General features: G+C 38.5%; 2 protein-coding genes across 2 annotated transcripts in view; one reads left to right on the top strand and one right to left on the bottom strand.

The window, feature by feature from the left end:
- slmapa (sarcolemma associated protein a) overlaps positions 1-1,246 on the bottom strand; it is a 157,362-nt gene extending 156,116 nt beyond the window's left edge. The window contains 1 exon segment of the mRNA XM_052017577.1: positions 106-1,246. Within this exon segment, the coding sequence (XP_051873537.1) occupies positions 106-303 (198 nt within the window). The 5' untranslated portion in view covers positions 304-1,246.
- Positions 1,247-1,528: 282 nt separating this feature from the next.
- The window catches only part of dennd6aa (DENN/MADD domain containing 6Aa), a 52,217-nt gene continuing 40,752 nt past the window's right edge, over positions 1,529-12,993 (top strand). Inside the window, exons 1-4 of the mRNA XM_052018950.1 lie at positions 1,529-1,998; positions 4,550-4,588; positions 4,674-4,716; positions 11,616-11,719. Coding sequence (XP_051874910.1) covers positions 1,813-1,998; positions 4,550-4,588; positions 4,674-4,716; positions 11,616-11,719 — 372 coding nt within the window. The 5' untranslated portion in view covers positions 1,529-1,812. The remainder of the gene's footprint in view (positions 1,999-4,549; positions 4,589-4,673; positions 4,717-11,615; positions 11,720-12,993) is intronic.

Below are 12,993 nucleotides of genomic sequence, written 5' to 3'. Positions count from 1 at the left end.
AGAAAATGTGAAAATGCCAAACACCCAACCTCAATAGGACCGCGAGCAACTCTCCAAGTAATTGACGTTTTCCACTTAAACAAGGATGAACCGTTTAGTCCTTACCTTGCCCGTTTTGTGGTCGAACCATATAAGAGCATGGTTTCTGGAAAGCACTTTGCAGTCGAAAGTGGCGTTATTCTGGGCTGGTCTGCAGCGTGCCACCGATCGACCGATTTTGACAGGTTCGTCCAGGTAGACATGGCGTTCCTGAAAAGGGTGAGAGTTTGGCCGACAGGTGAAGATGGCTAGTGCTGAAGGCATATGGGACTGGTGACGAGCCTCAGTTAATGTGAAGAGAGGAAACTCGCCTTGAGCCACTTCCTGATCCAGAGTGACAATGTCGTTTAAGATTAGAAATGATAAACAACCCGGATTTATATATAGGTGAAAATATTTACACACAACATCCACGGACGATTTCTGTACAAAACGAGAGATTCATCTTTCATCCATTAATACATCCATTTCAATAAATCAGCAGCAATTCGACGCACCTCCTGTCCTTGCTTGCAGATCCGTGCGATTATTCCATCGGGTCGGAGTTTATTTACCGTCATTTAGCTTTTACAACGGTAAAATAAATAAATAAAAAACTTATTAGCCAAAGACAAGAACGATAACACAGCAAACTGCAGACAAAACGGTCGATGTGCAGTCGGAATTAGTGCTTTTGCCCCACTTAGCGGGACAAGGTTACCGCCGCATTTGAGTCACTCTCCCTAGAACACGTTTTAAAGGCTGGCCTCACAGCAATAACTCGCACATCGTCAGCCCTCCAGCGGGCAACGGAGGCGGCCCTCGACGGTTACTGCGGAAAGAGAGTTGGAAGCACCTCTCTTTGTGAAACCTTCTCCTGCCCACTGCGAAGGAAACGGACTCCACAGCTAGGCCTCAGGCTCGGCTAAATCCTGATAGCCGAGTCCAAAGTCGTGAACTTGTGACCCGAAATCAAAACAAATCCTTTCGATCATATACCCAGGATCCAAGCCAGTACCAACCCACGGAGGGGGAAAGCCGCGCCTTCAACAAACACCCCGTGCTGAGGCGGGCGCACTCGCCCAACACCTGCAACCGTTGCAGATGAGAGACGGAACAGGAACTATTCTTCGCGTGTATATTTGCTCTCCGCCGAGCCCAAGCCTGTAACACGTCCTCCCCAACTCACTCGAGCCGCCATAGCTTCACCGCATAGGCAACAACTTGATGGCGGAAGCGCCGGCTCCGTCTGATTGGCACTCAACCCAGCCAATGGCGACGAGAAGCACGGCGGGCGATTGCCAATCAGAGAGTTCGGGAGAACGGAGGCGGGTCTCGATTGGATTGGGTGCCAATCAGACAGGCTTGGCCACAGTTCGGTGTGAAATCGATGAGAGCCGGTCCGTTAATTGACGTGGAAAATAAACCAATCAAAACGCGGGTAACAGTAATCAGCGGCAAGAGGGCGGGATACATGTCTGATTTAACCAATAGGCGAGAAGTATGAGGTGGTGGCGGTTCTGATGTGCACCGAAAATAGGAGATCTTAAACTACCTAATTGTTGTCATTCAGACATTTAATGCAAGTTACGTATTATTATTACGTTATTGGTCTGTCTATAACTCCTGAAATAAGTGATGTGTTAGCCTGACTCAAGAAATGAAAGTTGAGAGTAAGAGCAGAAAATATACAGTACACCTTTAATTAGCAACATGCGTAAGACGCAGATGAGTGCGTAAGCACGCCGCAGTTGACGTCGGTCCACTTCGACTGGGCTGTAAATTGTGTTTAATATGGCTCTGCGGGGTCTGACAGGTGATGGGGATGACCTGGAGGACCTGTTGGATGGCGTTGTCCTTGACAAAGATTATCTGTGTGGTCCCGACAGATCTCCGTTTTTGCCCTGGGATAGGTTCAGTGCCTGGGTTCACTGCATCTGTGTCGTAGGGTTTGACCTGGAGCTGGGGCAGGCTGTGGAAGTGAGTTTGTGTTAATCGCAGAAAAATAGTTTGTTTGCAGGAACTTAGCGTTGCACACAGCCACTTTTGGTGAACCATGTGGGGAATTTCGTGTTTCTGAATCTTGCTGCTTCAATACTAAGGCTTATGTAAGGTCGTGTGAAGGAACCGGCGCTGTTCTTTGTTACAAGGCCATGTTTTTTTTAATAAAAGGAACCCACTTGCATTCTTGTGTAAAATAATAAATTTTTGGATGGGTTCAAAACTAAATAATGTGGGTATTTGTATTTATCGGAGCGGTTTATTTCTAAAATGTAGAAGCATATAAATATAAAGAAACATAGTTGCTTCATATTTAATGTATCGATTGTATTATCAAAGGGCTTTTGTTTGCTCTTACTGGCTAGCTCTAATTTCCAAAGCATGAGGTTTGTGATGAATACCCTCTTTGGATTTGATTGTTTATTAATTGAATCTTAAGTATAATTGGGGAATTGCGGACTTCGTAAGCACTTTGAATTTCTTCAAACTTGAATATAGTTCAAGTATAAAATGTATGCAACATCCTCCTTTGTCAAAAAAAATTGAAGGCTGTAATCCCATTTGAAATACTAAACTACCATTTTATTAAATTTATTAAACGTTCGAAAGGACAATGTAAATGATTTATTTATCTAACATCAAGTCAAAATGTTTTGGACAAAATATTCAACTTCTCTCATTGAAAGCCTTTTTTTTAGACGTTTGAAGTCTATGATCTTATTATAATTAGATATGAAAGTTAATTGCGTGTATAGTTCCAATTCTGCTGTATCAGCCTTTGAGCTGTAGTTCAATGGATATTACTTCTGCCTCAGAGACAGAATATTAATGGGTATCACTCCAAAGACTTAGACACAAATGAAGGATACTGCTGAGCAGTCGGGAGCGCTAGCTTTCAGTTGATACATTAAACTTAGTTGCTGTCTGTTCCTTTTGGTAGATATTATCGATTTCTCAGTACTACTTTTAACAGTAGTGGAGTTATCCAGTACAATCTTTATCTTAGTCAATAATGTAACAGCAAATTATCTGGCAATTCACCTGCTACCTTACCGTCTGGAATTGAAAATTAATCTTTATTAGCATGGAGTCTAATATTCAAATTTAAATTATTGTTTGAGGCTTTAAAGTTTTAAAAATTCAGATTAGTTATTGATAGTTCATTTATAAGGGCATATCACCGTGTGAAGGAATCTGACCATTGCCAACATTCCAGCCTTCTTAAAGTGGTATTTGCTCTGCAATTATACTTCCATTATGCAAAACTTGATTCATGCTATCACTGTTGTAAAATTTAGAAAATGCATCTTGAAACCCAGCTTGGTAACATACCCTAACCTCCCTTCCACCCTCTACCCAACAATGGCAAAAGCTATGTCCTAACCTGACTCTCAATTCCTGACTATTTTTGCCCCCAAGGCCCTCTCCCAGGATAACATTTCCGGCACACTCCTTGCATTGGCAGAATGACCGAAGGAAGTATTTGATTTTAGATCTTTAAGCATGTAAGCAAAGTCTTGGATCTCAAGCCTTGCAGAATTTTGCAGCAGCAAGGCCTCAAAAAAAACATTTATTTGTCCATTGCTAATTTGAACAAAAGGGATGGAGTGAATGGTTGCATCTCATTAAGATTGAGAGGCATAGGTTTAAGATGAGAAGGGAAAAATTTGATAGGAACTTGAGGGGCAACCTTTTCACTGAGAGAGTGGTCAGTGTATGAAATAAGCTGCCAGAGGAAGTGGTTGAGGCAGGTACAGCAACAACATTTAAAAGGTACTTAGGTACGTGAATAAGAATGGTTTAGAGAGTTATGGGCCAAATGAGACTAGCTTAGATGAGAATCTTGGTCGGCATGGACCAGTTAGGCCAAAGGGCCTGTTTCTGTGCTGTATGACCAGTGGCTTTTTATTTTTCTTTACCTTATCTCTTATTATCATTTTTCTTTCCTTTTGGTTTTTGTTCATGATTTATATTGAATTAAATATTCTAACATTCATAACCTGGTTTAGGATCTGGGTGACTCAGTTAGGATTCTTCAGGATAATTGGTTGGAGAGATGCAATTTTTTTTTGAGTATCATACATGTACTGGACCTATTAAAGGTTTCCACAAAGTTTCAACTCATGGCAAATTACATTTTAAAAACAAATCACCGTCCTACACATTTGCTTCTGATCACAATATCCAGGTCCATCTATTAATTTTGCACATCCTTCAAATACCTGATGAAATTAGCCAGATCATACGTGTAAACTATTACACAGTACACTGGGAGACTGCTGTGTTGCCCATCTTTTGGATGTTAAGTATAAGAGAAAACATTCAGTAGATCTTTTTCTTATAGCTTTTTTTTCAGGAGAAATGTATTATTAACTTAGAATTTACTTCCTTTGAATTACTGAAGGTGAGTCGTTGCTTTCATAAACTATGTGCTTTGGGTAGGATAAGATAATTGGAGCTTGTTGCATTATGGCAACTTCAGTGTATTGAATAAAGATGTTAACGTCACTTGTATGTTTCTTCTTCCTAGGTAATATATCCTCCCCATGCAAAACTATCAGATAAAGAGGTTAGTACAGAAAGAACTGCAAAATGTTTTTACTTATTTGGAATCACTATGGTGATGTTATACACTGCATTTCTTTCTATTACAGAAAACAAGCATTTGTTATTTATCCTTCCCAGACTCTAACTCAGGTAATTTTATTATTTCTGTATTCATCAAATTAATATATGCTTCTCTAAAATGTAAAGCACAAAATACTGTGTATAATGAATGAGACCCTTTTAAAATTTATTTTTATTGGAATGTAAAAAGTCAGAATGAAAAGGTAAACAGATATACAATTATTAGTCATATATTTTAATTATTTTAATTGGAACAGAAGGGAAGTTATTGGGGAAAACAGAATGGAATTTACGTGTGAAATACTCCTTGGTGAAGCAGCATGTTTGTAGACCTACAAGGGCAGAAGCTAGATACTTTCATGAAGTTTGTCAGCTAAATGCACGTAAATGCTTTTGTCTAAGATCTAAATAGGAACATAGACAGCTTAATAAACTAGAACATTGGATTAGGGCAGATTTTAAAATTGAGTTAGCTAAACTGACGAATGAAACTGAAGTGATGGGAGAATGTTTCTTTTTATTTCAAAAGTACTTATGTAACCTTGAAAAGGGAAGTTAGCTATTGGATACTATGACTATGTCACAGTTAGAAATTAATTAACATTAACTAAGAAGACTTGTGAGGGCTACAGAAGTGAGAACATTCAAAAATATGTACGGAATTTTGTATGTATATCAGTAGAATCAAATGTCATGTCAAGTAAGGTAGCACCCTCAGAAAAGGGGCTAAAGCATTTACTAAATACTTGGCAACAATCTTTGTTAAAGACTGATATTGGAGAGATGGTAAACCTGGAAGTATATCTGACTGAGGTGATTATGTGCTAGTTATTAAGAAAAATGTTAACATTAATTAAATATTAAATTGCTACATATCTAAAGAGAATATTGCTAATTGTAGTCAGCATGAACTTCAAAAAAAAACAAGACGGAGCATTTTTCTGAGGAGCTACTAGATGTGGATGATGAGAGAAATTCTAGTGGACTTTAGGAAGGCCTTTGACAAGACACCACATGTCTGAGTCTGAGGGAAGACTGTTTGGAGAGGTGAAAACAAATAATGAGTTGTGGGAATATTTTCCAGTGATTGCTGGTAAATAGTGGTGTCCCACAGTGTTCAGTAATAACTTCTGTTTACCATGTATCTCAGTGTAATGGATAATAAACCCAGAGGGAGTGTTGTTGCAATTTGCAGATGGTACCAAGATGGGCGGCGTGGTTAACTCTGCAGCAAACTTGGCAAAGTTATAAAGGATTATCAATAAGATGGCAATTTTGTGCTAAAAGTGGTAGGTGGAGTTCACTGTTATGTGAGATGATACAGTTTGGTTTTACAAAAAACAGCAATTAGTTTCTTTGAATAAAATAAGATTTTGTGCTCAGTTAGGACTCAGAAAAAGTGGAGGTACACGTTGATAGTGTATTAATGGCAATGTCTTGGGTTGATAAGGTTACAATCAAAAAAATGATATTTTTAGCCCAGGATGTGTAGAAAATAAAACCCTTGAGGTAAAGATGCTGATGCTCGGACCATGCTATAAGAAGGCATTGAAGCAGCTTTGTTGGATTTTGAAATTAGTATCTGAGCAATGGCCCTTGCTGTTGACCTCAGACTACCCAAGAATTGAATAAGCTTTGTGGTGTGGGTTTCCTTTTTTTTCTTTCATTACAAAGCAGGATCAGTTCGGTGGAATCCCTGCTGAACAGTGAAATTGGTGTCATTAATCTGGCTGAGCAGCCAATCATCTGAAGAATTCTCACATACAGTAAACAAAAAGTACAGTATTTACCCAGCATTTCGTGCATTTAACAGAACACAAAATAAAGATTGAACGTGTGCATTTAAGGTAGAAGCCTGAATATGTTTTTTAATTTTAAAAACTACACATGGCTTTGCAACTTTACAAAATCATGAGAGGTATAAATAGGGTAAAAGGTCAGTCTTTTTCCCAGGGTAGAAATGTCAAATACTAGAGGTCATCACTTTAAAGTGAGAGGGGAAAAATCTAAAGGAGATTTACGAGGCAAGTTTTTTTTTTCCACACAGAGAGTGGTAGGTACCTGGAACATGCTGCCAGGGGAAGTGGTGGAAGTAGATGTGATAGCAACATTTAAGAGGCATTTAGACAGGTACTTGAGCTGGCAGGGAATAGAGGGATATAGACCATGTGCAAGCAGATGGGATTAGTTTCAGTTGGTATCATGGTCAGTACAGACACCATGGGCCGAAGGGCCTGTTCCTGTGCTGTTCAATGCATTTAAGTGGTTTTTTAGGGCTAGTGGCTGATTAATTATGGGTTATTATTCTGTTTTCTTTATATATAAAAAGAAAAGCCTGCTGATACTTGTGCAGCAAAGTCAAAATATAACATTTTTAAATGTTTTACAATGAGATTATTTCATAAATACCTGCACTCTTCAATTCACTGACTGTTGATTGCGATGAAGAAGGCTGCAAAACATTGCAGCCTCGAGTGCTGGAGCACGGAAAGCAACTTCGAGATTTCTGCAATAAATGATGCATGCACATAAATCCTGTAGTTGCTGTTAGTTTTGCAGTGTAATGATGGTGAGTGTTTATTTCATTGTCATTAAAATTGCAAATTATGGGGCAATATGTGTAGAAAATAAGGAACTGCAGATACAAGGCTAAATGCAAGTAATTTAGCATAGGAGACACTAAGACTGGAATTCACTTTCATGTTTTGTGATTCAGGCAGCAACTGTGCATCAATGCACTGTAAACTCGTAACATGGCCTTGGTGGACCTAATCCTCTTTTTCTAATTTGTCATTTCACTATATGTTAACGTAATCAATTGCCAATCTAAAGAAATATCATTCTTTCCCCACTTGATTGCTGTCCAACTTTTTTCAACTTGCATGAAGTAGGCTTGTAGCATTGTAGCAGTTTTTAAAACTATTTTATCCTGTCATTGATATTTTTCTTAAATTCACAAATAGTAATGTTTTACTAAATCACTGATGTAGAATTATTTGCATTGATGTCAGTCAGTTTTGTACTTGTGCATCTTGATTAAAATAATGGAATTAAAATAAAAGGAGATTGGAGAGAGGGGATAGGGCAAGGTAATACTTTTTGGATGTTTTGCATAAAACTGATTTGTGCCATGATTCTTTGTGACAATTTCCTAATCTTAATCACGGAGCAATGAAAGGAAACTGGGTTTCTGTTTACAGGGCAGGGAAAAGAGATTAGTTTGGTGCATTTACTCACCATCTTGTATTTGGTCAGAGATGTACATTTTACAGGGAGATTGAAAGAGAAGAAGAATTTGAATAAAGGTGGAAGTATATGGAATGAGCATTAGTTGACTAATTTAATCAGGATCTTTGCCACTTTCTTCTGCATGTATAGTATACATATCAAGTGCCTTGTGGAGCTATTTGTGGAGAATGTGTCAAATACTGAAATGCCCTCAAATGTGCACTTTCAGCAGCCAATTATACTAGCCAGTCTTTTATATCCCATTATCTTCAGAATTATTCTGAAAGAATTTTAAATATCATTCAATATAGTCTATTGCCAAGAAATTCATAGCTGGTTTGTTAAAATTGAATGCAATGTTTTGGAACTACTATAAAGTAAAACCAACCAAGGATGAATTACGAAGCAATTAGATTTTAAGTACAGTGTTGTATATCGAATATTTTTATGCAATTGGGCAATGTGTAAATGTCCTTGCATTTTTTATATGGATACTCTGCTATTTTTTCCAATTAAATGCAGCCAACAATTTATTTGCCTCTAATTTTATTGCATACCTTAAAAAGGGTTTCACTGTTGATCTTTATCTGGCTACTTCCATAGAAAGTGCACATGGGGGATTGGCAGTAAATTTGGGCATAGCTAAAAAATAATGAACAATCTGACTGGATGATCCAGGCATTCTCAACAAAATGAACACGTTAACAGAATACAGATCCCTATGGAATCGTTGAATACAAGTCACTGACTTCAAGAAACAAGAGAAAATGGCACAGAAATTATTTACCTGAACCAATAAAGATGAATGTTTTTGAAAATGGCCCGTAAAATCATATCTTAAAAGAAATTGAATAAAAGCTCTTCCACTCTCCAGGTGGAATAGCTAACAAAGAATTTTTATTCTGGAGTCAATACAGTAGCATAGCAGTTAGCGTAATGCTATTACAGCGCTAGCGACCTGGTTTCAATTCCCACTGCTGCCTGTAAGGAGTCTGTACGTTCTTCCCGTGTCTGCATGGGTTTCCTCCGGGTGCTCCGGTTTCCTCCCACATTCCAAAGACGTACGGGTTAGGAGCTGTGGGCATACTGCGTTGGCACCAGAAGAGTGGCAACACTTGCGGGCTGCCCCCAGCACATTCTTAGCAGTGCAAAAACATGTATTTCACTGTGTGTTTCGATGTACATGTGACTAATAAATAAATATCATATCTTAAAGCAGTTTCAGTTCTCCACAATAGTAAGACTTTAAGTGCAGCATCTTCTGCTTACTATTTTGATTTAAAATTAAGAAATTATTGTGAATTGTTGTAATGCCAATTTATTTTGCTGTGCGGCAGCAAAATTTGTGTTCATCCTTGTAATCTGGCACCATTTGAGTTTCATATTGACTGTGATATTCTTTGCTCATGTAGTCAGCTTTTAAAAACAAAAGGCACATGGTTCATTAAATCAGGAAACTTCTCAGGAATATTTTTTGTTATTATTGCATTCTTTCTTGTATATTCACTTTCAGGATCTGGGAACGGCCAGCATTTATTGCTTGTTCCATTTTTGCTCTTGAAAAGGTGATGTGAGTAGCAGCCTTAAACTGCTGCAGTACTACTGGTGTAAGTACTCCCACAATCCTACTGGACAGGTAGTTCCAGGATTTAGGCCTGGTGATGATGAAAGACTGATGATAAATTCCAGAGTTAGGATGGTATGTAACTAGGGTGGGAACCTGCAAGTAGCGGTGTTCTCATGCACCTGGTATCCTTGTCTTTCTTAATAGTGGAAGTTAGTTATGGGTTTCAGAGGTGCTGTCTGGGTGAATACTAACATTGCATCTTGTAGATGTTATGCATTGCAACCACAGTGTACTGGTGGTGGAGAGATTGAAAGTTTACGGTGGTTGATGGGATGCTATTTGAGCAGGTTGCTTTGTCCTGGATGGTGGTAAGCTGCTTGAGAGTTGTTGGCACTGTAGTCATCCAGGCAAGTGGAGAGGATTCTATCTCATATGTGCCTTGTTAATGGTGAAAGGTCCTTGGAGTGTTGGGAAGTGAGCAGCCTGTAAAACTGCTCCTAAGCCACAATATTCATTCAGTGGCCATCTTGAGCTCCTGGTTGCAAGCCATTTCATCTTTCCTCTTCATTCCCATCCCAACCTATCTGTTCTCGGCCACATCTGCTGCCAGGGTGAGGCCAAACGCAAACTAGATTAACAGCACCTCGTATTTCGCCTGGGTAGTCTGTGTAAACATTGGATTCTCCAATTTCAGGTAACCTGCACACCCTCTGTTCCTTTCTCCTTCTGATCCATCCATGTCCTCTCATACACCACCACCATTCCAAAGCCATTCCCCCCACCCTCCCCAGCCCTTTTTGTTAGCTAGTTTCTTACCCCTCTCCCACATGGTTCCATCTGCCTATCACCCACACACACTACCAGCTCAGTCCCCAATCCCTCCCCCTGCCTCCATTGTTCCCATCTATCCACCATCCCTCTCTTATCTGGTTTCACTCATCCCAGCATATGCAGTCTCTTGTATCTCCACAGTATTTATGTGGCTGATCAAATAATAAAGTTCACTGTATTCCCAAGTATACATCTACAGAGCTCTATTGTGGCTGAATGCAGTATGGTGAGCAGATTGGTTCCTAGCTGTGGGTCTGAATAGTTGAAGTACTGCAAATTGTGGGTCTGAATTTCTGCAATCTGATGCTTTAAAGTACTGTATCTAGTTGACGTACAAACACATCATTTAATAACGAAGATTTTTTTTAACGACACATGGGGAAAAATAAACTGCTAAGTTTCTCTCTCTTTTTCTTAGATGTGAGATAAAGAAGAAAGGGAACACATACTTTTCATTTAAATAGTTTTCTGATTTTTGCTTTAGGTCTGGGCAAGTTTATGACTCGCTCTGTAAGAATTTGTACATTTGTCTCAAAAGAAACATTGCACTAAATCTGACTTGCAACAGCTTGTAAAGTGCAAGATGTTGAAATACTTGACCATGGGATATTGTAATAGTTGGCAGGTGATACATATATGTAATCAGTTTTATGTATTAATATCTAAATGGAATTGATGTTACTTGAGCTAAGTGAGCAATATTTCAGTCATGACTGAACATGATACTTGGTTAACTATATGGGGAACTACACTTTAATTCAAAGTTGTTCTAATTTTAAGAATGATGAGAGCTCTGGTGTACAAGTATTTTTTTAAAATCCATCAGTACTAGAACACATAATTAGTACTAGAATATCATAATTAGAAGCATGAGTAGGCCAAATGCCTTTTGCCCTTCATCATTCTAATGGAAATGTAGAAATTAGGGCAGGAGTAGACCAATTGTCTTTTCAAGCCTGCTCCACCATTCAATACGATAATGGCTGATATTCAAATTCGGTACCCTGTTCCTGCTTTCTCCTCATATTCCTTGACCTCTATTAAAATTGTATCTAATTCTTTGAATATATTTAATGATCAGAGCTGCAGAGAATTCCATGTTGATCCAAAGTTCTGTTAATCTTACTAGTTAAATTGGTGTACTTACTTGCACATTGGGTTTCTCATCCCAAATTAGATATATATGTAGTCAGCAGAAAATTGGAACACCACTACCACTATCTTTTAAGGTAATATTATATGTACAAATGCCTCTAAATTACAGAATGCTGATTTTTGTTTTGATGTTGCTAGTAGAGCAGGGGGAAAACATAATAAATCTGTTTCCATTTGTTTTTAATAGGTTGCCTTGGAGATACACAGTTTTGTTTCAGAATTCGTCAGTCAGCTAGCAAAAAGAACTCCCTTGACTGCCTTTATGATAGAGATGCTCCTGTTTACTTGAAGGTTAGAAATGTTTCCAGTTACCGTGCATTTTATGTTTAGATTGTTGATTATTCAATTTTTTTAACAAAAAAAATACAAGATGAAGGAAAGCACATTCCAGTCAATGATTGGGAAGTTCTAACTTCCAAATCTTGCTAGAATCAATCTGGCTCAAATTTTATTGGATATTATGATGGAAGTAATAACCATGCTGGAAACACAAGACTGCAGGTGCTCGAATCTGGAGGAACACACAAAACAGTGGAGGAGCTTAGCAGGTCAGGTATTACCTATGGAGGGAAATGGACAGTCGACATTTTGGGTCGAGACCAGATAAAGGAAACATTGACTATCCCATTTCCCTCCATAGATAATGCCTGACCTGGTGAGTTCCTCCAGCATTTTATGTGCTGTAATAACCATGCTGTTCTGTGCAGAATGCAATATGAGTTTACTTGAGTTCCACACAATGCATTCTGAAGTTTTGTTGATCCTTTTGGGGAGACGTCAGATGTACACTGAAGGCTTCTCAATTTGGGGAGAATTGGATAATACCAAATCCTTTCACAACCTCTAATTTTTCCAGTAGTGCTGACACTCTACCTACTATTTTGTTACCTCTAGACTGGATTTTTCCAGTTATCCTTTGTAACAGTTTCTTGAGCTGTACCCTTTCTAAAACTCTAATTCATTCCAAACTGAACATCCATGCCCATTTTTGCCTCCTTTTTTAATTCTCTAAAAATCAGCTTCGAGCTATTGATTTTAAAAAAATCTTTCCAAAGGCTTGGCCATCATACTGCTACAACCTTACAATTGATTACATACTTTTATTCCTCCCACTGTGGTATCTTTTGTAAAGCCTCACTCCTTTCACTCAGTGAAAGCCCTTCAGGTATTTTGATCTTCCTCTTCAAGTATCTCTATCTTGCAACTTGAAAACCCTCACTGTTTTGATCATCTCCCCATATCCTTCCACAGCTTAGTAAACATTCCTCTCTTGGAGTTTATTTATAATAATTGCGTCATTGTATTCATGGTGGCTTCACTGTTTGTGACACTTGCAAGCTCTATTTTGCAGATGTTGGCACATTGGGTATGATTTCAATGGTGATTTTTGTGTCAAATCAATCCTTTCTGATGCTTAAAATTGAAGTCTAACTATTGACAGGATCATTATATCATAAAGTTTGGAATTGTTATAGAAAAGGGTGCAGATCACTCTGATAAAAATATTAAATTGGAAAAAAGCTAGTGTCGATGGAATGAGAACACATTTGGCCCAGGTAAATTGG

The sequence above is a fragment of the Pristis pectinata genome, chromosome 6 (assembly GCF_009764475.1).
Source record: "Pristis pectinata isolate sPriPec2 chromosome 6, sPriPec2.1.pri, whole genome shotgun sequence".
In the NCBI taxonomy this organism is placed as follows: Eukaryota; Metazoa; Chordata; class Chondrichthyes; order Rhinopristiformes; family Pristidae; genus Pristis; species Pristis pectinata.
This window is presented reverse-complemented; position numbering and strand designations above follow the sequence as displayed.